Below are 25,788 nucleotides of genomic sequence, written 5' to 3' on the forward strand. Positions count from 1 at the left end.
AAGAGTGTATTTTTACATTTATTTTTGATCTATGTTTTATTTTCTATAACATCATTCATTCAAACTAATATGACATCTAAAGGTACCATTTAAAAACAGCAAAGTCTTTTAAAATAACAAGTTTATTTTCTGCAGGAGTGATAAAACGTGAATAATACGTAGCTTTAAATGGTTGATAGGCTGTGTTCATATTGTATGTCTCCCATTATTTTTGACTCCCAGTCGGTCACGCTCTATGGTACCTTACATATGATAATACTTGTCATGAACTGTCAGTGTTAAATGTACGATGTACAAGAATCACAATCCCAGGTTTTTGCATAGAAAAACATTGACAGAATTGTTGTTGCATGATCAGAGCTTTGCACATCTTTGAGATACTGTATGCCAGTGTAAAGTGTGTAAAGTGCAGAAACAGACAGAGTAAGGCAGAGATTCACAGAATACATCTATTGCTCTAGTGAAATTAGGATGGGGAGGGAGTTAAGCGGTGCACAGTTAAACAGGAAAGGAAAAGAGGTAGAGAAAGATTGATGAAGGAGAGAGTATGGTGAACGATGGATACGTCGATTAAAAAAAAGAGGAAATTATCAGTTTCAGGAAATAATTATTTTCCCATCGTCTGTAGGGAGGAGATAATGAAGTGATTTTATCCTAAAATCTAAATCCTCGTGATGCTCACACAGAGCTCCGTTCACCTTTGCTGCATCCCCACTGCTAATATAACAGCATTAAAAACACTTAAACCAAAGGCCTCCCTGAGTCTCCAAAGATCAAAGCTGATCATTAATTTAGTAATAACTGGAAAAGTTAGACTCTTTGCAAAACAAACAATAACACTTACATTTCTGACACAGCTATCCTCACTTGAAGCTCACATTGATTGTCATTCTCTCTGTCCTCAGTCCAGCATTTACTTGGCCTGTAGTTATGTTCATGTATTGTCACAGCTTACGCGTCTTCTCTGGATGACCCAGAAAAACATTCATCAGCTACTGAGTCACTGCAGGATGCACACTCTTTGTCTTTGTCCTTGGTTTCTTTTTCTCCACCATCCTGCTTGCTCTTTTCATTTGGGGCCTCATTCACTGTAGCCTCTTCCTTCTTTTCCATCTCCAAGAGTCCTTTCTCATCCTTACTCCATGCCGTGTGCTCTTTGTCCTGCTCCTCTCCATCTGAGCCCACAGATTCCCCTGCTTCCTCCGACAAAGAGTACATCTTTCTAGAAATCTCTCCAGCTCCTGACGTGGCTTCGTTGCTACCCCTGTGGCGTTTCTGGAACAAGCCAAAGTCAGTGAAATCTTTGGGGAAGTTTCTTCTCTGGCTTGACTTTTCACCAGAGCTCTCATCAGAGACCAGGTTCAAGAGTCCGTTAGGTAGACCGTTGGAGGCTTCAGGTGGCCTGGGTGAGGCTGTAGAACTGCAGTGCTTGAGGATGGATGTGGTGATTTTGAATCGGTTAAGTTTGCTTTTCAACTGGCTGCTCGGTGGACAGGGAGATACCTTGAGCAAGGCATTGGGGTAAGCAAGACTGGACTCCACTGTGCTGCCACCGGCCTTTCTTTCCCCCTGTAGAGTAGGCTTTCCTGTCTTCACCATGCCCATCACCTCGTAACGAAAACTGGAGATATCTTGTTTCAGCTCCTGAAGGAGCAAAGCAGAAAGTGAGCTCCCTTGTTAAATTAACTAATGCTTTTCATTGAACTATTAGTGTCAATGGTTGGTACCTGCAGAGCACTCTGCTGAGTTTTTATTCAATTTCAATTTCTAAGTGGACTTTTTTTCACAAAGCATACTAGAACATTTTGATAAGGCAGCTTTTCGGAAGATTCATATCACAGCTGACAAACTGCTAATTGTGGTGTTATAGACTGTCTACTTTATGTTTAAATAAGCCTCATATAGTGATGTAGACCACTGTCTATTTTGTATTTGATAGGCCTTGTAGTGTTGTAGACTGTTGTGTCTATTTTATGTTTATTTTATTCCTGTGTAAGAAAGACATGGTACTGAGACGGTGCACTTGCCTGTCGCTGTCTATCAATGGTGGTGTTGAACTGTTTGTCATTCGATGCACATAGAGCGCAGCTGGCAAACAACACGCTGTTGAATTTTGACAATATTTAAAACAAGATGTTAAGTGACAATATCTGCATGAAGGTGTTATTGTCATGGTGATGTTTGTTTTGGTGCTTGGTTTTGTGTTTGGGGATGTTCTGTGTTTTCTTTTTCCCCCTCCCTCTTTCTGTTTCTCTCCCTGGCAGTGTGTGTGCAGCTGAGGGTGTGGCTGGCTGAGTGGGGCCTTCACTATGAGGCACACCTGGTGCTCATCGCTAATCACTCCTGCCATAAAAGCCTGGTCAAGACACCACTCCTGTGCCAGATTATCCCGTTGCAGTCGGTAACTATGAGTCCCTGATAATTCCCTTGTTCTTCAGAGCTTCTTGTGATTTACACAAGCTTCTTTGAGTTATCCTTTTTTGTTATTTAGAATATGGACTGACCTGAGTATAGTTTTCAGGTGTGCCTCACCTACAGTCTCCAGTGCTACTGTTTTTCTGGTGCTCAGCCTCAGCAGATCTCCTGGTCAATTTGCCACCTCACCTGCAATGCAGCCAGCCCTCAGCCACCACCTCCACCCTTTGGCTTTTTTTCATTGAGACATTATTCTTTCAATAAACACCCAAAGAACTGTCCTTGCCTCTGTCTCTGCATTTTGGAATCCAAACACCAAAACTTAAAACGTAAGTTATACTTGAAATTTTTTTATTTTTAATTCTTTATATTTTTTTGTTACTGACAAACCAAGATGCCAGATCTTCGTACCAAACTTATTTTTTTGGCCACTTGGGGACAGCAGAAACAAGCTGTAAACACAACACTGACATACAGTGCCATCACCTTTTATATGGTATATGGCGAACTTATTAGCAAACTGTTGCCTATTTACACATCCAGCAACATGGAGCTACATGGAGCAACATTAGCATTCATTTGGTGTGTGGAATGCAAGTCCTTGACTCACTCCTTTTAGCTCTGTTTTTGGTCTCAACCATCTTGTCAGAAAAATATCTGGCTCTTTAACAGCCAAATGCTCCACTGTGTTAACCAGCTAGTCACTTTGTCTGTTTCGTACGAAGCTGACAGTGGGTTTTTAGAGCTTTTTCACTGAAAACAGCTGCCTGCTATGACCAAAACGACACTATGAAAGCATAGAGAGTGAACCTAAACAAAGGTTATGATATTGTAACTCTAGTTCTCTAAGCACAGGTTCTGCCCTCTACTGGACTCTACTGGTTTTGTGTCCAGTAGAGGGCGGAGCCTGTGTGAGATAGAACAGTAAAGTTGTGGGCCCAAATACCAAAACAATGAGCTAAAAGAAGCTACAAAGCAACTCCTTTGTACATACACATGTAATCCATTGTTAATATAGAAATATTGATTACAGCAGCTTTAATTCTTATTATTTCTCTGTTGGAAACAAGCCTACCTTAAAGTTCTCTTCAGTCAGGCCTTCCTCTGTCTTGGCATCTCTGATCATGGCAGCCACATAACGTTTCACCAAGTTTCTCAGTACCTCCTATGTCAGTGGAAAAAAAATGCCACAAACAGGGCAGCCTTTGAGGACAATAACCTTTTGTAACACTGAAACACAGTGTCACCTCAATACCATACTCACAGTCAATCAGTCAGGAAGAAGATAACACATATATCAACAAAAGAAAACACATTTAAAGCTACATCTCCTGTAGTAATACTACAATAGCCCCGCAACAACAGAGATGAACATTCCACTGAGCATAATTGTCAGACTGGATGAGACACCGCAAAAGTATTCTATTGACAGACTGAAATTGAAAATTTAGAAAGCCAGTCGAAGAGCAGAATGTTGATGATCCGTCACTTACGTGCTCGCACACACACACACACACACACACACACACACACTTGCTTTGAAAGAGACTACATCTACCTGATACTGATGGTTTATCCTCAGGTTCTCTGCTGCTCGCCTCTGCACAGACATCGGACGCAAGAGAGGTTAAGTTAGAGGTAGAGTAGGAAATGGGAGAAAAAAACAAAACATAGTTAGTATTTCTTCACAGTAAGACCCATTTGTATTTTTAAACTTTATAGTTTGTGTGTCACTACATGTGGCCCCTCAGTGTTGCATCACACAAAAAGTAAAAAAACCTCTGCTCTAAAATGAGATTTCTATCATCTGAAAAATGTATTCTACTCTGCAACTAACAATTCTTCTCATTATTGATTAATCTGCCAGTTATTGTCTCAATTGATTGATGTAAAATAGTGAAAAATGTCCATGGTGGTGTCTTGAAAATCCTTATTTATCCGACCATTAGTCCAAAACCCAAAGATATTCAGTTTATTATCATAAATGATAGAGAAAAGCAAATCCTCACATTTGAGAAGCAGATAATGTTTGGAATTCTATTCGTTACAGTAACTGAAATGAATAATCAATTATCATAAAAGCTGCTAATTAATTCAGTTCTACCGCTCTTACAAAATGACTGGCTGCACTAATTAGAGAATATCATGCTGGGGTATTGTGTTTAGGTTGACAAAATGAAAAAGCACTTCTCTAGACCTTGATTATGAATATGCTTTTAGTACAAATCTCTACTCACACTCCTGTTTCAGAGGTTCACTCCTCAATCTTCTTTCTGTCTGTGTGAAACAAATAAAACATAAAAGTTTTAACATCAGACTTACCCCAAGTGTTCCAAAGGTTTCAGGGCGCTTGGATTTCGTCCTCTTGCAGATTTGCTTCTTAATCCAGCACATGAGGTACCAAAATGACTTGGGGCTGGGAATGATGTTGAACGGGGCTGGAAGGGTGGCCCCTTCTTCAAAGTAACTCATCCACAACTTTGTCCTGGCAAACTTCCACTCAATGTCTGCATGATCCTGAAATCAAGGTTAGGGCGCATTAGAAAAGTAGAGTTTGTGTTGTATAGACACATTATCTATTGACTTTTTGTTCGCAGTATATTTGATCTGTGCTCACAGCAATGTGCTGGTAGGAGTTGTTCATCATAGCTATGAGCATGTTGAGGAGCACTACAAGTGAGATGATGTTGTAGGTGCCGAACATGGTGGCGCCGACAAACTCAGTGAATTGATGGTCTGCGTCCACGTTGGTCACATACAGATTGATCAGACCAAAAATAGACCAGAAGAGAGACTGCAGGGTCTCAAATAACCTGCCAGGGGAAGAGAAATGTTGTAAAATTGTCTATAAGTTACTCATATAAATATGATGTATTGTCACTGTTGAGTGAAATTTTTGTCAATTGACAGATGGAATGAAATGAACTTCAGCTAAAACATAAATTTTAGTCATAGTAACTAAAAATGTTTTAAAAGTTTTCACACATTTTGCGACCAGTAACAGCAATATATATTTGTTTCTGTGCTGTTCCAATTTCACACCACCACACAGCTACATTCCACATGCAAGTTAAGATTCATGTGAACTCACGTGGAGAAAGCGTTATTCTGCTCCACACATCGGATGCCCTTGCATTTGCCCTTCTCATCTGACATCTTGGTCTCATAGTAAAAGTACAGCTGGTTCAGCCCATTAGCAAATGCCAGCAGGACCTGGAGAAAGACAGTGTGTGCATTGTGGATGCAATTATTCAAGCCAATCCATATGTGTCTGTCATATTTACTGCCTATGTGCTTATATTCCCTGCCTGTGTGCTGTTATTTGTGTGTTTACCAGACAATAGATGAAGAGGAACTTCAAGATATCTAGAAGCATTCTCCCAAGAGAGATCTGCAGTGGCCCCAGGTGAGAGTTGGCTGTGAACAGCGAGATGAGGCGCAGGGAGCTGAAAATGTTGGCTATGGCAAACACTGCCTCAGCTACTAGTGTTGGGTGCCACATCTCCCACTGGTTCCTGGGTTTACTGCCACTGTACTGAAGAGGACAAAGGATGGGGAACAGATAAAGTGAGAACACACTACAAATGTCTATTCTAGTGCCATTCATAGATTACTGGTTACCTTAGTGTAGGCTACAATCTTGAGGGAGATGGTGGCAAGGTATAGAGAGTTCATGACAAAGTCCATCAGGTTCCACCAATCGTGGACATAGTCTTGGAAACCACCATCCCACATCTGCTTGATCTCTGCCCAGATGAATCCTAGAAATAAAGAGATTGTCTGATCATGTGCTCAATCAATAACCTTAAACCACTGACACAGAAAATACCTTCTGGCAGCTATTTGAGAGTTCCAGTAAATAAATTCATAAATCCAACAACATCTAAAGGAGATAACATGATCTTTCAGAAATTAAGTTGTGTAAAATGACAACAAACAAGCTTTTAAAAAATGGGTGATGAGTTGAACATCTCCTCTTTTTGCCTATGGTGTTATTTTCATACATCAAGACGACTAATCATGCCAACCAATCACTAATCATATTTTCACTTAACCAGTCTTATCTATCTCAGCACCCTTTGTCCTAACTCACCCAGCACCCAGGGCAGGATCATCCACTCCACAGTGGTTGGTGCGGGGCCTTGCCTGTCCTGCCTGTCCTGCTCTGTGGTGACAATGTGCTGCGAGGCGAGGAGTAGCAGGAAGAGAAAGGTCAGGTAGGATGCAGTGTGGCATATGAACTTGATGAAAGGCTTGCGGATGAAGAGGCCGTAGCGACTCTTAGGGGCAATGAGGTAGCACAGAGCAAACAAGGGGTAGAGGAGGCCGATGAAGACACAGGTGAAGAACTTCCCTGCCCAATGGCGCCGTCTCCAGCCGGGGAACTCATCATACCAGCGGGACGCCAACAGCTGCTGGCAGTTTGGCTGCGCTACAAACTTGAAGAAATAAGAAAAAAGAGGGGGGAGTTGTACTTTGCATTTGTTTGATCCTCTTATACACTCATCTAAGGTACAATTCCAACAAGTTAGCACGCTGGGAAACAACAACCTGAGGCTATTTAATGGCATAACGCAGAACATGATGCCCTAGTGACCACACGCACCTGCAGCTTAGAGCAAACACAAACGTAGCAGGAAGATGTGTGGGCAATTACATGAATATAAGGATCAGGTAATGGCAAAACTTCACAGGCAGTGAAGTCATTAAAAAGGATCATTTAATTCTTTCACAATATCAAAACTTCAAGAGAAGATTTTACTACATATATGATAAGTACATGTTTTCAAGAAACTGGAGAAACATGTTTTTTAGATGATTGCATTGCATTTTTTTGTTGATTTTCTTGAGAGAATAAAGTACTTCTTTCTGAGATGCCTGGATATGATGGGACCTTCATCTGAAGCTGAAATCACACACAAGATTGATTTAACATTTTTGTAACATAAATCAGCATGTGGGAAATATTTTGTCCTCTTTTCTTTTGCTTGATGTTTTGTGTTGCTGTGTGATCAATACCTTATGTGGAAAAAAAATCCCAAGGCAATTTTTTCCAAAGTTAATGCCATGCACCTCTTGGTAACAGAGTACAGTTTTAAAATAGTCAGTGAGGCCAAAATATCAATGCATCAAAACCGCAGCTGTGCTGTGGGACTGCCTCAGCCAAATGGACTGAAGCTACATCAACGCCATCCATCTGGTGACAATCTAGAGCTGTCTGGGATACATTCCTGTTACAAAAAGAAAAAATATAACTCATAAAAATAACTCATATAAATGAATCTAACAACATGGGCACACATGCAAACACACTTACGCAAGCACATAAAATGTTGTGAAATATCACGTTGAGCCACTATATCAGAGTCAAAGTGTCGACCGGCACCGGTGGGTGCCAATTCACCAACTCTGCAGTCTTGTTACCATGGGAACCAGAGATCCTGTGAGTTGGAGTGTGAGGTGGCTCATATTTCCATATATCAATGACAGTATTAACTAAAAACTTGAGAGGAAATGCATACAGGGAATAGACATGGCTGAGTGGAGAAGAGGAATACCCTTTCTTTTTCCAAATGAGAGAGACTTCTGAGCATGAACCTTATTATAGACAAAATATCTAACCTCATTAAGTTGTACCGAAAGACTGAAGCAGACCCGTGGGTGCAGGCTTAGTCTTGTAATGAAGTACTTTAGAAAGCTCAGAAAATAATGAAATAAAAATGTGCCATTGTTTTAAATTCAGCAGCAGCAGCTATAAATTTATTCTGTCTATTTAAAGAAAGTTTCAATCCCTTTTATCACAATTGTTTTGTAGCAGGTATTTGGACTTTTGGGGCACAAGTGAGTGTCCAATTCACAAAGATGACATGGAATTAATAATTAATTTGGTGTACTGGAAGTAACAAAATTTTTAGCTTACATCTTTCACTGCTTGTCAGAGTATTATTCCTCATTAATCACAGTAAGCAAGAGGTACTTGAGCTGCCTGATGTCTTCCCTTAATCAGCATGATATATTAAACACAGAGAGTGATGCTAATGAGGTCAATTAAGCTATTTAATGTTATAATTAGGAAATGTATCCACGTTAATTTACTTGTCATAGCACATGGACTGTAGTAATATAGTTACTTTTCAAACCCAAATCAGTTAATTTATAGGGGAAATCTTTGGTCTAAGTAAAAATGTTGTATTTACTGATTTTATTCACACTCATGTTTTAGATGTTTTAGCAGGTTATATAGAGTAAGAAAAAAACAGCTAAACAATTTACGTTAATAAATATACATTAATAAATTGCTGAACATATACAGAAATATATTGGCTTCAATGGCAGGAGAAAATGACAGAGGCTAAAATACTTAATTTCCTTTATTTAACACCAACCTACATAAAACAAATCTGCTAAATACCCCATTTTGAATCCCCACTTTCAATTTCCTTGACTGTAAGTTCTATTTACTACACAAAAATACTTTTCTACAAAGTTTTCTTTCTATTTCTGTTTCCTGGATGAGAAGGTTCAAACATGTCCACCACCTGTGTTATGGCACCCTCCCTTCCACTGTCACAATCACTTACATAAAGTGGTAAATTGTCATAGTTGCCTTAGGTGGCTTGTCCACACAAGCACAACTCAAGCAGAATCCCTCCTGGTCTCAAGTCCAATCAGGGAAGTATCCACTCTGCACTCAACTGTCCAGAAGTGCTAGGAAAGTACTCATCACTGAGTGACAGGTGAGGATGCTTTCTTGCTCTGTGAAGACACATTCCCCTGCAGCTTTCCAAAAACATAAAAAGGTTTGCTGAAATTCTTCTCCACTTTCACAGACACACACTGACAATCACACAACTTTCAGATGCTTATGTTTTTGCTTGGGTAACAGTTGAAATACGGATGAATACTGAGTGGATGTGAAAACCATAGTTTTTTTCACAAGTATAAATTGATTATCTCAAATATTTTTCAAAGGAAGAATAAAGTTCTCTCCATATAACAGTCTCCATAACACTTTTTCATTCTTGAAAGGCCATAAATTTACACGTTTGCTGGTTTTTGTAGCCAAAATCTGCCACGATTATCTGCACAATCTGATCTTCTTTGCTTGCAGGGACATTCACATAGAAAGGGTATCCATTCTGAGTATTTCCACAGTGTAAATTTATGATTTGGTTTTCAATCTGTGGTGTTATTCTTGCATTGCATGTATATAGAAACACTGCAAGATATCTAACTTAAGTTCACTTATTCCTGAAATTTCTTGGAACAAGTGAAAAAAAAAGGGAAATAGTGTGAGATTGTTGTTGTATGAAAACTACAATTTGAAGGCTGAAAATTGCTGAGCATTGAAGAATGATTTGTGAAAACAGGTAATTGTTGCAGTGGAATGCTGAAACAAGACCTAATGGTGCTTTACTCCAGACATAACATTTATCATGCTTGTTTAATTGACACATTAAAAACAACTTGAAATAATGAATTGCAGTTGTTATGAGATATCACAAGGGGGCAATGTCAAACTACAGCATGTAAAATTGATAGGTTTCCCTTGGTGCCTCTGAGAATTTCAAATATTTAAGAGACAGTCTGTTTTCACTCACACTTTGAATCTTCAATGTACTCACCTACATTTATACAAACATATCGGTATAAAAGAGAGTAATCCACTGTTGATACTCAGAGTGGTAAAGGGGATAATGTGTTGTTGATAATATTTATCTGATTTAGCCTCCCGCTGTATGCGCAGACTTCTCTGTTAGCTCAGCTCTTTAAACGGGAGGCCTGTGGAGATTTCTCTTCAGGCCATTATAAATTGCCTTTCTAAACCCTGGGAGCACAGCGGCTGCAAAGTCGGAAAACACACACAGATGCAAGAATAAATACAAAGACATGAACGAGTGTGCACACACACACACACACTTACACACATAAGAGGGTTAACGTGAGAACTGTCTTTCAGTGTTCAGCTGGGTCAAAAACATGCTCCTCATGACGCACCACTCATCAACAGCCAGCTCTATTAAAAAAAAAAAAAAATCACACATTCCATCTAAGTGTCCACTTAGCCCACAATGCCTTGCAGGGAGCAAAACCCTGTCTGGTTTAAAGATTATCTGTCACAAGCACAAAGCAATCCCTATAAATACCTCTGTATGCGTGTGTGCGCGAACATTTACACTGTACAGATATCATCGTGCTTTCTCAAGAGACTGCAGCAAAACGTCAAATTCTCATTTGCATGTCAAATCTTAAAACTTGTGTAATACTTTACACATTTCATCTCTCCTTTCTTCAAATCAAGTAATAGTTTACTTAGGATTGTCTGAAAAATCCCACAAATGCCACACAAACACCAAATAAGGTGTTTGTGTGGCATTTTATATTTAACTGTAATAATTTAATTTATTTAATTTCACATAGCTCCCTTCACAAGACTACTGTGCCTCTACACGCACTACAAAACTACAACCAGCAGCTACATAACTTCATTACCACACACTCTGCAAACAATCAATCCAGTAAATCAAGCCTGCTTTGTCTGAAGTGAGTCTGTGATGATTTATGAGTCCCATGAATGTATTTCTCTTAAAACAAGTAAAAAACTCGAAACTAGAAATGAGAGTTTGAAAACAAGAAACAAGAAAAAATTTGCCCTTATCTTGGGAAAATAAGACTTAAAGGACATAGTTAGGGACAAACATGACTGAAGAGGGGTTTTTTTTTTGCAGTGTATAAGTTCACATTAATCAATCACTCTTTAATACCTTCTCACAACACACACACACCCCTCTACCGCCAACGCAACAGAATGAGCGTTTCCAGCAGAATAACTTTACCTTGAAATGACTGCTAACAAGTCTAGTTGGCTGGGACATTTATCATTTGAAAAGGGCAGCTGGGTGGATTGTTACGCACATCACACTGTCCTCCATCAAAGTCCAAGTGCGATCGAAGGGTATTATAGATAGCATGCAGGAGAAGGGCATACTGGGACAACTCCTGGATAATTAAAACACTCCTGTGGAGAGGAGATGAGTGGTGGGACGGTTGTAGCAGAGGTTGTTTAGAGTGTGTGTGTGTACTATGAAAGATTTACTGCCAACAATAGACAGGTTGGGTAAGATAACTGGGACTGTCCATCATCATGTCCACCTGTGCACTTGCATTACTCCCAATTGTCCTTTTGTGACTCAACATGCTCATGCTCTGCCAATCTGTGTCTCTTGATGTGCAAGAACTGTATGGATGAAGGAGAAAGCCATGTCATAAATCGAGACACCTACAAAAGTGCATCTGCTCTGACAGCCAGGCAGAGCTCCCAGCAAAAGACAGCTGAATGAATTATAAGTGGCTCCTGGGAGTAATGTGTCTGCTTCCTCATCATTTCTGCTTCACTTTTATATTCAGTGGAACAATTCTGCGGTGTAATATCTATTTAACCCTTTGCCTGAGGACGCTTTCACCCTCCATATCTTAACAACTTTATCAAAAACCAGGATTCCTGCAACTTCCATTCAACCCAGAAAAACACGGCTCTTGCATCAGTTATATGATTCTCTGATAGTTTTCTTTTGACCAGCTAAATATATAGTAAAAGTAGATAATTGTAGAGAGATTACAGCCATAACTAAGAAATTACTCATCAGTTACACTGAGTTCAACATCTACATTCGAAGAAGAAATGCTACACAAATTAGAGACAAACTCTATTAACCATCCTAGACAGCCATGGTGTATACAACATTAATATGCACCTTTAAATTAGCTTTTTTGCATACTAATTGTTCATGGCTCTACCCACTGAAAGAATCACACAATTTATCACACAATAGAAACAAAACCATGAAATCAGTGGACTGTAGAAGGGAGTGTTGCTGTGGCGTTATCAGGTTTGAGCCATTTTCCTTCATAATTATTTGTGTGTTTAAAATGCAATTCATGTCCCACAAAGCTGCTGGATGAAACAGCTCAATTTACTCTCTAGGGAACTGAAACTGGACTGTGAAAGTAATTAACACTTAATTATCACCTGCTTTTCCAGTGCATTAAGAACAGATATACAGTATATGTTCAGCAATAAACATTACAGACTATAGAGTATGTATGTTTAAACCAGTGGCACTGAAGTCCAGCAACAGCTTCCAAAACATAAGAACCGTTAATCATATCTATCACATTTATCATTTAATTTTTACCTTAATTCCTAAAAATGAAACACATTTGTTCAAATCTGATCAAATCTGTCATCTGTGTGACCTGCCAGAAAACAGATAAGGTCCTATCCAAACCAGTGTCTGGCATCGATGAAAAAGAACCAGATGCTAATCCAATGTCATTACACCAGTTCATCTTGGCTGGCAGTGGCACCTCTGAGAGGACATTTAGTCTTGGCTTGGTACAGCAAAAACTTGAGGCTTGGCAGTCCTCCACCAGACAACATACAGTACAGTGGGTGTTGCCTGGGGCAGGTGGCATTGAAATCTAATAACAAGCTGAAGATAATGTAGTAAACAATAGCAGAGAGATGAAAAAAAAGGATATGGGAGAAGAATCAAGGAGAAATATGGATTTGATTTCTTATATATTATGAGTGTGTTATAACTAAAGCTGCAACGATTAGTCGGTTAATCGATTAGTTGATCAACAGAAAATTAATCACCAACTAATTTGATAATTGATTCATTGTTTTGAGTCATTTTAAAAGAAAAAAATGCCCAAATTCTCTGCTCCAAGCTAATCAAATGTGAATATTTTCTGCTTTCTTTAGTTTTCTTAAATAGTAAACTGAGTATCTTTGGGGAAAAAACAAGACATTTGAGGACGTCGCCTTGAGCTTTGGGAAACATTGATGACACTTTATAGACCAAACAAGTAACCAATTAATTGAGAAAATAATCAACAAATTAATCAATAATGAAAATAATCGTTAGTTGCAGCCCTTGTTTTAACTGTGATATAATGGCAGCGTGAAAATCAAATTAACTCCAGATTTCAAACTGCAGCACTCATTCACTCACACTGCCAATCTTTTCACAGCTTTTGCCATCAGATCCACCCAGAAAGCTATTTATTAGTCTGTAATCATAAGCTGAATACCTTAGACTTTATGCTTTTAGGCTTATGAATGATCAATATTAACATTATGCTCTAATATGCATCATGCTTACCTCTTTTTGGTGGTACTTGATAGCTAGTTTGAGTCTTGCCAGGTCATTGTTGCCCTCTTCCTCCAATAAGTTGATGTCATCTCTGTAGTTGAGGATCATCTCCAGCTCTCTGGAACTCCTTGTTTGGTCCAGGAGGTCCTTGGCAAACTGTTTGCACTGCTGAGACAGCTCCTCGTATTCTGATTTGAACTCGTTCTCCACCTGAAAGATTAAGATTGAGTGTATACAGAATACAGATATCACCAAATGTTCTGGAAGAGGAGACTGGCAGCTGGAATCTAAGTCAAAGAAAATCTCAGGCTACAAGTATGTCTAGAAAGTGGTACTGTTGAATCAAATTTTGCCTCTGGGTGTTTTTGCATCATGATGCTGTTTCAAACTGTTTACTTGTTTTCAATTGCTTTTCATCTCATATTCCAGACCGATAGAGATGTTTTCATCTCCAAATAAAACGGGAAGAGTGCAGTGCAAACAATGTTAAACTGAAGTACATGTAAAATGTATTTAATTAGTCTCTGGTAACAGCAAAACCACAGAGAATAATACAGTGTGATGAAAAGTGCATCTGTTAGGAAATGTTTCTATTCTGATTCAATTAAAGCATCTAAAATATTCTCATTTTGATTAATTATTGTATTTAGTTTTACTAGAAAGGTTCAGTGAAATAAGGAATCTCAGGTTTTATAAATTTAAGCTGGAAATATCATGAACTGGAGCAGGCCAGGATCCAGTTTTTGTCATTACATCTGTAAATTTTCATAGCTGACCCCCATGTATTTTTCATTACGAAATGACATTTAGCAAGAGCAATTTATATTCATACTGAAATGCCCGCCTAATAAATTGACAGGCCATTGAATATCACATAATGGTATAATGAAAGCTCACACAGGGCGCAGAGGTTAATTAATGCGACATACAGCTAATATTCCAGCTCTTTAAAATCAAATCGTTCCAAATGATGTTTCAGTTCCACTATTAGCTGGCTCTCTCGTCCTCACCTTGCTGAGCTCCTGCAGCTCCCAGCTGAGCCTGAACGCAGTGAGGAAGGGGTCTTCACTGGAAAGCGCAATTAGTGATGGACTCGACAGCGCTTTGTAGATGTTGAGGCGTGAGCGCGAGTGCCGCAGGCTGTCAACGTCTGAACTAGACACACACTCCACACAGTTACAGCGCACCTGCAACATCAAACAAACCATGGACACATTTTAATGAGGCTCGTCCGTGTTTAGTTATAGATCATGCTCCGGTCTAGTGATGCAGGCACTATGTCTATTATGTCAAGTAAATAATGTGTCATGTCTGGGTATATTATTTAGCATTGTTTATTTAGTACTCAGACCAGTTGACCCAGTCAGGGTTTTGACCATAAATTATCAGCATATTTAAACCTTTTATTGAAAATTTTGGTTTATAGATTTTAAAAAAGAAGCATTTTGATGTTTCTCAACTAATCATAATATAAAAAACTCATGTGCTTACAAACATTACTGATGTAAACAAACCTTGAACAGCATCAGAAAACATTAATATCTTAAATGTTGTTGTTGTCTTTTATATTATTTGATTGTGCATTTAATAAATAAGATCTTATGTCAAACACTTTATAGTATGTATGCATACCATAATATTACACTTTCTACACTTTCAAAACCCCACTGGATAATGTCAAAAATGCACTGTAATCAAGCTACAAAAAATGCTTGAACCTCTTCCCTGAACAATTGTTGACATTTTAGGATTTTGCTAACAGCAAAACACAAATGCAATTGACACCACAAATCAGTTCAACCCACCTCATGTGGCTGCGGCATAGACACGCCTTTCTGCACCAACAGCTTGATAATTTCATAGTTGTTGGTGTGTGCAGCGAGGATGATGGGAGTGATGTCAGGGGTGAAGTCAGAGAACTGCTTGTCCAATAAGATTGGAGGAACCTTTCAGGGAAGACAAGAGAACAAGAACTTCAATCACATGTGTATTGAATGAAGCTCTAGAAGGAGGACATTTGGCCTTGGCCTTGTGATATATTGCTGTCATTTTCCCCCTTCTGTCGGCTTAAACTGGCATGCTCAGAGTACAGTAGAAGTAATTGGTTTGGTTAAGCACAGAGCCTCAGAGTGCAGTTCACAGGTCTCTTACAGTGGAGTAAAATGGAACAACCAGGATCAAGAAAACAGTCATTGGGGCTTTTGGCAGCTGCAGTGAAAACTGTTCAAATACCATTGAGAAATTACATCCTTGGTCAAAGTCGTACACAAGATACCATTCCTATCAAGGCTGTTGCAAAGGCTACAGGCCACAGTGTAGTAGAAGCATTAGTATTTCACGTATTTCAGAGAGAATCATTATGCTCAGAGAGAAACTCATTCCACCTATCCCCCTTATCATCCACACCAGCTAAGCCGTTTTGCTATTCCCATGTCAGTCAGTAGGAACACACGGCTGCGGGCTGCAGGGGAATAAGATGGCCCTTTTCACTTCTTTTAATTGAAGGCCTATTATCTGATTCTGTGGTGAAGGAGAGAGGGGGAGGAGAGAGAGAAGATAGTCAGAGAATGGTTAGAGGATAAACATGAGATAGGTAAGGGCACATTTACCAGCTTGACACAGAATGAAGACAGAAGGGAATGAAGAGCTCTAGTTCTAGTAAGAGAGTTTAACTAAGACTAATGTTGAAGATAGGAGAAACCAGTAGTTTGAAGGAAGAGGCCGTCTATATATACTCATAGACTAAACTGACTCACACACATAAAAATTGTCATACTCATCCAAATGCTTCATATCAAAATTGACTATTACTTTAAGGGACAGACATAAATCTCAATATCTTAATATACTGAACAAAACAAACACACAATATGCTGATATTGATCTCTCAGAGGTAACCGAGTGTTCTCATTCAGTAGCACAAAAAATCTGTAAGCAGCATGAAGCTTTCCAGTGGCAGTTTTCTACATGAGAAGACATAAGTGACAGTAAAACACAGTGACAGGCCGACAACGAATGTGACAAGGGACACATGAGAAACACTCCACTTGAGTGCTTTAAATCTGCAGTGCGGAACTTTTACATATAAATGGACGTCCGTTACATTCAAGCTCTTGCCAAATGAGTTCACACAATGCTGATGAAGCCTATCACCACCAGATAAATCTATCTGTATTTCACAGGAGTTTTTAATCTGGTGTTGGGTTTGACATTCCAGCACTGGCCGGATGAATGCATATTGTTAGCTCTCTGCTAACTTGAATGGGGATAAAATGATTTAATCATACGACTCTTCTAGACTTTCTAAATGTTATCGGACTGAAGGGATCAAATTATGATAGTGAAATGAATCTTTTCACAGGGGTTATGAGGTGCTCAAAACAATTTATGCACGTTTTACAGCTGCAACCGTGGCGACGGAGTAGGCTACAGTGGAGCCTATGGTGCAAGCACGTGTCGACAGTGTTTTTGTAATTACTGTCACTGCCAGAAGGGGGACACAAAAGCCCCACGTTCCAGCTTTAATGTGAGTTGCACGATAACTGGGTTTGCGGCACAGTTTCCAACGCATCTGTCTTTGTTTCTTATGACGCAGGAGATATTCCTTACATGTGTGTAATAACAATAAGGAGCTGAAATAAAATCACATCGGAAAGCATGAAAATAAAAATTACTGATAATTCAGCTGGTTGGTGTGGTTGCTCTCTGGTGTGTTTTAGCGATGTTAATATCTTACAAAGTTCCATATGTAGTTTTCATTGTATTCTAAAAAATGCCTAAAAGAGACAAACAGTAGATGTGAATGCGGTGTACAAGTCACATTTAAGACAAGCTCTGATATTTACTGTACTGTAGCTTTTTATAACTGAAATAATATCAGTGAAACTCTGTTACTGTACCACTACTCTACCGAACTAAAAATAAAGAATTGTTATCACGTTTTTGATATAGATATTAATTACCTGTATAGATTACTCTCAACTCCAACGAGTAGAATAAAGCCATATCTGAGAGTCGTCATATTTCGCAGAGGAGGGTGATATAATAAGCTATATACTCTGTTTTCCATGTGGGAGGAGGAGGGACATCAAATAATCTACATCAAACATCCTTGGCCTGTGCCCAGGCACGGAGCAGGAGGAGTGCAGGCTGGTAGATGTGAAGTTGTGATAAAAGTAGAGAAAAGCAATGAAATTATAGCCCACTCGTCCGTGTAATACATATTTGTTGCACACATTAGAGGCATTCACCATGCGCATATTGATTAAAAATGCAACATTAGCATCTGCCGGGTGTGAGACTTCACAGTGTGTTGTGCTTTTGTTTTCAGTGTGGTCTTTTTTAAGCCTACACACTGCTTTTCACCTGTCATCCTACACAATCACAAACGTTTAGATGATGACGGTAAAAAATGGGACACTGAGCAGTTTTATATTTGAATGACACTGCAGAAAATAACCTAAACCTCTTTGCTAATGTTTACATTACATTGTGCTGTTATATGTATATGTAGGTCTGAAGGAGAGGGATTCCCTTCCATAACTGTCTTTATGTGCACATGCTATGTAGGTTTCACAGTAACCCAGAAAACAAGGAGCAAAACGGACTATGGGAAAAGATTGACAAAAAAGAAAAAACAACAACAAAACACCCCGGAAGGCCTTTTTAATTGAGAAACACAGTGAGCTACAGTTTTTGCGCCTCTGACAGATGCATATCTACACTCAGAGGATAATACATGAGGCTGTTTAAAGAGCTGATATCCAGTGCGCTCCTCTGCGGAAAACAAATAAGCCACAACACTTGTGAGATTATTTCGAACACATCATTCTGACAGCCAGCAAAATAGAAAGACAAATACGCACAATTCCAGAAAAGCCCAAAATGAATCTCCTTATTAATAAGTCTTGGAGAAGACACAGGCAATAGCTAGGATGCACTTTTCCCAGACAGCCTTTTAATATAATCAATGAGCTTCTCTTGGGGAGATTTCGTAGCGCCAGAATTATCTGTTTTCTAAACCTACTTATGTGATGGGAAGGAGCACTATCTTACGCGGGCATTAAAGAGGTAAAGAGGAAATGTGGCAGCTGATAGATTTCACAGCTGAGGGGTATGGACTGGAAATTTCTGGCCTCTGTATCTCTGTCCTCCCTAAATCCATTTAACAAACAAGCCTGAGTTATCGCTTCATCTTATGCCTCATATCTACAATGCTTGTGCTCCCTTTTTCTGCCTTATACATTCTTCTTTTTTCCTTTATTTTTAGTTTTTTTTCACTATTTTACTTTATTCTATCAGAGCCAAATGCACAGGACACAATGGGAACAGCAATAACATCTCCCCTTCAGTTGATCGATGAAGCCAAAAACATCTGTTCCTGACTGGTTTATGCTGCATTACTGCTGATAGTGAGAGATTAGAGAGAGAGAGAAAAAGCATGTGAAGCATGTATGTGTGCAGTGTACCGACATGTACATGTGTGGCAGGAACAGAAAAGGAAACTCTCCTTAAGCGGAGGGAAAAGGGGCATCAATCTGAAATTAATTAGAAGGTGTTTGTTTTTGATTACAGTAATTAAAGCACTAAATGGACAGTTTTTATCAACTAGAAGGAGGGATTTGTTTATGAGCAGCAGTGCTGTGTTCTCAAACTAATCAGCATCCTTACAACATTTAACAAAAAAGAATCATGAATACACTATAACTTTGGACAAATATACATGCTATTTTCTCTCATAATCAGTCCCCTCTCCAAATGACAGAAAAAAAGTTTATGAAGACAGCTTTTGCCTTTGTTGTTGCCAACAATACTAGGTCATTATTTTGGATGGCACATAAAGCTCCAGGCAACTGCATGCAGCTTACAAGTTACACAACAAGTACATGTATTTTACTGGCTAATGCTGCACACTATCATTCAGCTAGATCTGAAATTCCTCTTGGGATTTGGCATGTGAGCCAATGTGCCGATGGCTGCTGTGTACCCTGTTGTTTGGATTGAAAATGACGTGACTTTAGCAATGATCAATGATCAGTTCTCTAGGGTTTGAAACACTATGAGGACAGGGATTTTTGTTATGGGAGCAAAACTGACACAGGTCCCTTCAAAATGCAATAGATTAATTGCTACCAATCTATAAAAATATATATATATATATTGCTGAGGTTTTTCCAAAACACCTAAATGTATGATCATACAGTATAGTTGCAGGAAAAAAGGTTCAAACTAAAATGAAAATTCTTTTGCAGTGAAGGTTAACATCAATTGCCCCAAGTCTCGACAAGTAAGCCCCCAGGCTTGTCAGCTGCATCCTATCTGTGCACTGACACTGGCATGAATAAAGTGCTCTTTATTTGAAACTCCTTCCATTTCCCTCAGTCCCCTCCTCACCTGCATGCCACCACTAGGCTTCTTGTGATTTAGCAGCAGCTCCACAGCCCCCACCACTTCCTTACGGATTGCATGCAGCAGGGCATCGCCGACGTAGACGTTGAAGCTCAGCAAGAGCTCAATGATTTCCAGGTTCTCGTTCTCAATGGCAATCAGCAGAGCTGTGCGGCCGAGAGGGTCGATGCAGTTGATGTTGATCTTGAAGTAGATCTCTGCCTCCTGACAAAATTAGTAGGAAAAGTAATTTTTACAGTCAAAGTCTTCAGAGTTTGGTTCTGTCTTGAGGCTTTGTTTGCAGGACTGATGAGTATCACATTCTGGTAACCCACTAATATTATCTTTATTAGTAGCAGTTAAGTAGTAGCTTTGGTGGCCATATCTGGCATTAGTTGGCTACACTAGCAAATACCTTAGGCTAAAGGCCTAAAAAGACAAAATTTGAGCAGCATAATGGGGCTTTTAGACAGAGATTTGCTCTCTAGAAGATTTCTGATGTCTATAGAAGAAAAAATAAGGATGGGACCACTTTGGAAAACTGTTTGCAGCAGTGACACCTTTATCCACCAACTCTGTATGGACAAGCTAGGCATGCAAATTCAAATGGCTTTCACATAGTGTCATCTGTACAGAGGACATTAATAAATTGCAGCTTAAGTTAAATTTTTATCAACTATTTTTTTCCTTGCTTCCTTGCATTGTGTTGTTGACTGCATTGCTATAATGTGATTAACCTTCTCCTTTTTTTAACAACATTTTGGCCATCCTAGGTACTGTGGGACTACCAAACAGCTGGTGTCTTGCAATATTTTGTCTTCTAAAGGTCTGACTCTTGTCAAGGTAAATAAAGGCACCAGATGTTTCTGGAAATGATCATCATGGCTGCACATTACCCACAATTTTTTTCTAAATCAATCCAATTAGATCACACCTTTAGTATCCATCCATCCATCATTTAGAGTTTCAGTGGCTGTATTCATTCATCCACCTACCAAACCAATTATCCATCCATTCACACAAGAGCCACACACCTCGAGAGCCTGTTTGACACTAGCATAGTCCCCCTTCTCTACAGCTCCAAGGTAGGCCTTCTCCAGGGGCGACAGCTCCGACTCGGCCCGTACAATTCTCAGCGGGATGCGGTCCCGGTATGAGGAGCTGTCAGTCCGCCGGTAGTACAGCTGTGACATCTCCCCGGGCTTCAGCTTATCAGCACCCTGCTAACACTGCTACTGCTGCTGCCAGGCTGGAGGAGTTTACACTAGAAGGGACAGGGACAAAGGTGTTACAGGAACAATGCACTTCTTGTTGATATTATCACCTTCTAGAGGACAGAAAAGATGAAAAAGAGAGAACGAGTGGAAGGGGAAGGAAGTGAACATGAAGCAGATAGTTTACCCCTCGCCATTCATAACACCACCTATGACCTATCTGATACCTGCAACTAGTGAAAAAAGTCTGTAGTATAAAGGAAATTTACAAATTTTAAAACTTTATAAATTGAACATGAGTAAACTGAAACTACTGTTTGATGCAGATAAGCATTGAATGTATTTTTTAGTAGTGAGAACTTACTGTTTAGTAACTGTTTTAAGTTACTTAGGAGCATTTTGTGCTTTTGCCCTACAAGGGCCTCATATTTTCTCCAAATTGCATGTCTCACATTTTTTTGTTGTTTTTTGAGAAACAACGGATGCACTGAAAGATAAGATATGAAAGACATATCTGAGTAGAAAAACATCTCACATCACTACATTGTTTACTCTGTTGTCTAATCCGGTAATTCTATACTAAATTGAGCTCCCGCACAACTTGCTTCACCAAGAGACACCATGATAGCATCAGGCTTGCAGTGTTGCAGCTGAAACGGATGCTTAGATGTTTATTCTTGAGTTGCCAGCAGCTTTAGTTAATGTCATTAGCGATGCTTGCTAATTGATTACAGCAGGTGACTTAGTGGTTGCCTGGTGACAGCAAAAGGATACTTGCGGCACTTTTGCCTGCGCATCTTCTTAAAAACAAGCCCTCACAGTGATACAGTGACAGTCACACTGCGCAGTGTGATCGTCTTCTAACAAGATAATAGTCAAGATCTCTGGAGTCACTTGAAACTGTCAGTAGTGAGATCCCCCAAGTGCACCGTAATACGTAATAATAAAATACTATTCATGAATAGAAGATGTGCAGTGTTTAAAATAACATTAAAAGTAGTGTTAGTGAACTGTTACTGTGAAATGTTGATCATAAAAATGAGGTAACCCTTTATTTGGATCTGGATTTCCTCACATGGTGCAACCATGAATGAACAATAAGTCGACTATCACCACTGAGCAGATGCACAAAAAAAGTTCCTTTAAAAACAAGGGATTAGCTATTTTCACACCTCTTTATATTTAAGATTTACAGTCATAGGGGACTGAGAGGATAAGTGAACAGGGGATGCAGGAGATGGAAAAGGTGAAGAATAAGACAGGTGAGTAATAACATTAAATTTGATAAAATGGGAAAGGGTGTGCGTGGCTAAATATAAACAAGAAAGGAGTTCAAGCAGCAAGTGATTAAGGCTCCCCTCTCTCTCTCTCTCTCTTACCACTGTCTCAGGACAACTCATTACTGCTATGTTACTATATCTAATAAATAATGAGTGGATTAGCATGCTCACAGCAGCCCAATTAGTTTATGTGAAAACAGCTTTTACAAATAAAACTATGGACTATTGTTCTCAAATCTCTGTATTTGAGTTATTTTGATATATTTCCAGTTTACATAGTATTTCTTATGTGAGTGAGCATTATTTATTTAAAGCTGGTGATAAGTAATAATGTGATTGTTCAGGATTTTAACTAACAACCCTAATATTCCCACAGCCTGATGTGCTGCAGGAGCAGAGATGTAAGATGGCTGAAATTCAGGCTAATAACACCAAAAGTGAAGGAACAACATCCAATTCACTGTCGGCTGGTGTTTCTCAGCAACATTTCCTTTAAATGATGTCAAATGTCATCTCCTCTTACAGTCAAAGGTATCCACTTTACTGCTGTAGAAATGTTCTCCATACCCTTTATTTTCCCTCCATGAAAAAAAAAAAACTTAATAAAAAGAAAGATTTGCTCCACTGAGAACTTTATCCTTCTGGAGAGCCCTTTTGGTAGCAGATTTTCACACCTCATTTGAGATCCAGGGACTTAGTTTGATAATGCTATGGCCCTTGGTGGAACAATTTCACTTTGAATCAAAAATAGCTCTGAACTGGCCACATGGGGACCCTGCAGTCACCCCCACTGAATTACGTTAATCTTGAGAAGGCAGAGTAAAAAAGCAGGCACTGTACAGAGGAAATGTGTGTACTACAGTAAGGCAGACTCAGTAAAATTATAAGGGTCAATTAAGGACTCGATTTTACTGATGAATTTTTTTTTTTCCCCACACTTTAGTTTATTTCACTTGTATGTGTGTCTTTGCTGTGATTTTAGGAGTCATTGTTCCAGTATATATTTACAGGGATATTAAGGTCAAAAGAAGTAGTTCTTATTTGACACATGTCACATATCAGGTGACATCACATGCTATATTGGTGATGTCACCTCAGCAAGGTATATGCTCTAGTCTATGCTTTTAAAGCTGTTGTATCATCCTAAATTCCAATAAACACACACACACACACACACACACTGGGTTGATATTGTGAACTTAATGACACAAAATACAGCAGCTATACTGTAAAGTATGCAGTAACATCAGTAGACTGCAAGAGGATCTATGGATGGTCTGTTGATATCTTAGTGTGCGGTTATTGAAACACACACATACACTCAGCCTTCTGTGCAGAAGACTCCCTCCTTTCTTTCTTTTGAATTAAAAATAGAAATCTGAGCAGTTTAGTTACACAAAGAGTACAGCACCACAAAAGTGCGTTTGCAGGGAATATGTGGAGCAAAAAAAAATGTCTCCTATTCTAGAAGTTGTATTGATTATACACAGCACGCACAGCATAGAAGAGCTTTCCAGCAGACAGTGCAGCACATTTAGAAAAGCCTGTCATGTGCTTACAATGAGAGAAAAACAACCATAAAATTTTAAGCATTCACTAATTAAAGCCAACAGGTATGTGACTGTGCCATTTGTATTAACTGGCGTCTGCGTGTGCTCACAGGTGAGATTTTAACAATTTTATTTATGTGTTTGTGTGTGATAATTGTTCCAGAGAATCACAGGGGTAAACATGAAAATGGCTGTGAAAATGAGAGGACTCTTCTTCGTACCTGCTGGGTTCCTTCTTCAGTTACAAACTGAGGGACCCTCAATGCGCCAGTTTCTAGCATGAATTTTTTTTTATTGAAACAAAAGATGCACATTTTCAAGTACAATGGAGCAAATAACTAACCTTTGGGATGTTGGGCATTGGAACTTCGCTGAGGGAGACTGTTCTTCCTTTGGAAAATATCCCGTCGCCACACGAGGATAAACAAAACAGATGCTTAAAGCTTTAAAAAACAAACAAACAAACAAAGTCAAGTTATTTAATAAAGCGACCCACAAATGTGTAAACTGCAGTGTGGCTCTGCAAGAAGAGCCTGCTTGTTAATGTGTTGGCTTATTCCAGTCCGTCTTTCTCTTGGTTTTTTAGTCTAGTCTGCATTCTCCCTTCTCGTTTTTAGAGACTTGACAGTACTCCAACTGTACATCCAGACTCGGTTAGTTTTGATCACGACTTCCATTCGGTCATACTTGGGGGGGAAAAAAACGCAGTTCGCCACACACACCGCATTCAGCTCACCGCGCAAGAAATCCTGGAGACGAAATCAAGCAACAACGAAGTTTCCAGGCTGAATTACACCTGGTTCCGCAATTTCCCCCTCGGTGTCCAGGATGTAATTTTTCAACGATGTTCTTGCCCACTCGACTTATCCACCTGTTGGCGGTTGATTAAGGGAAAGGCAGCGCCTCCAGAAATAAACAGAGCAGCCAGATGCCTGGCAGGCAGTCTGCGGAGCGCTGCTGCAGACTGGTCGTGCGCACTTGGAGACGCATTGAACACAGTGGCACCGCAAGAGGGAAAAGATCAAGCAACTCCGCCAGACATACAGCCGCAGAATCACATTTCTCCTCAAACAAATGAAATTACTTAACGTGCTTACATAACTATAGCTTCACAATCAGCTTTACTTGTCTCAGAATTTTGCTGTATCCAAGCACTGATATCATGAAACACTACGCTATGCAGCAGGTTATTCTATTGTGGGATCATGATCGACAAATGAGGCATTTGCACTGGAAACTAGTGAAAACATATTTTAAAATGACCAGCTGTGATGATGTGTAACTATAATAATTTAATTAATATCCAGTGTTTACCTGTTCACCAACTCAGTCAAGCAGTTCCAATCAAATTGGTTTGTTAAACATAAGATCCCTGTCAAATAAGTCTGTCATCTGTCATGAATTTATTCTCTTCAACTGCTTAGAAATGTTTACTATAACCTCGTTATATCAAGGAGATGTTTCATCACTAATTGAAACAACTCCTCCTGGCCACTCATCTCAATCAGCAATGCCATATAGGGGCGTGGAAGTGGCCTAGCAGTTATCCTCAAGAAGAAACATAAATGCTCTCCAACTAAGTTATTCCTCCTTTGAATATCTCAGCTTTTTAGTCACAGGTAAAAGCCCTATGCTCTATAGATCACTTAAACCAAATTCAGCTAATTTACAAGAGTTCTCAGAGCTTCTATCTCTTATCATGCCACTGTATGACAGGATTCTGCTTTTAGGTGACTATAATATCCTGAAATTCTTGAACTTATTCAAAACATTTGGTTTTATT

The 25,788-nt window shown here is 39.3% G+C and overlaps 1 protein-coding gene and 1 long non-coding RNA gene across 3 annotated transcripts; one reads left to right on the plus strand and one right to left on the minus strand.

Moving 5' to 3' along the window:
* Positions 1–25,390, minus strand: LOC121909892 (short transient receptor potential channel 4-like). Of its 2 annotated transcripts, none has more exons than XM_042430726.1 (16): positions 25,320–25,390; positions 24,349–24,448; positions 20,996–21,225; positions 19,968–20,186; positions 15,380–15,520; positions 14,585–14,761; positions 13,584–13,784; positions 6,509–6,854; positions 6,037–6,176; positions 5,750–5,950; positions 5,507–5,628; positions 5,033–5,228; positions 4,738–4,932; positions 3,974–4,015; positions 3,491–3,580; positions 1–1,644 (listed from the first exon to the last, which is right to left on the minus strand). In XM_042430726.1, the coding sequence occupies exons 3-16, from the start codon at positions 21,152–21,154 to the stop codon at positions 952–954; spliced, it is 2,922 nt and encodes a 973-aa protein (XP_042286660.1). In that variant the 5' UTR covers positions 21,155–21,225; positions 24,349–24,448; positions 25,320–25,390; the 3' UTR covers positions 1–951. The 2 variants fall into 2 exon arrangements, with proteins under 2 accessions (XP_042286660.1, XP_042286659.1); XM_042430725.1 differs by lacking the exon at positions 25,320–25,390 and adding an exon at positions 24,742–25,029.
* On the plus strand, positions 1,677–5,840 carry LOC121909893. Its single transcript, XR_006099548.1, has 3 exons — positions 1,677–2,401; positions 2,515–2,744; positions 5,753–5,840. It is a non-coding gene; the product is annotated as an uncharacterized LOC121909893 (long non-coding RNA).
* Positions 25,391–25,788: the final 398 nt, after the last annotated feature.

The sequence above is a fragment of the Thunnus maccoyii genome, chromosome 13 (assembly GCF_910596095.1).
Source record: "Thunnus maccoyii chromosome 13, fThuMac1.1, whole genome shotgun sequence".
In the NCBI taxonomy this organism is placed as follows: Eukaryota; Metazoa; Chordata; class Actinopteri; order Scombriformes; family Scombridae; genus Thunnus; species Thunnus maccoyii.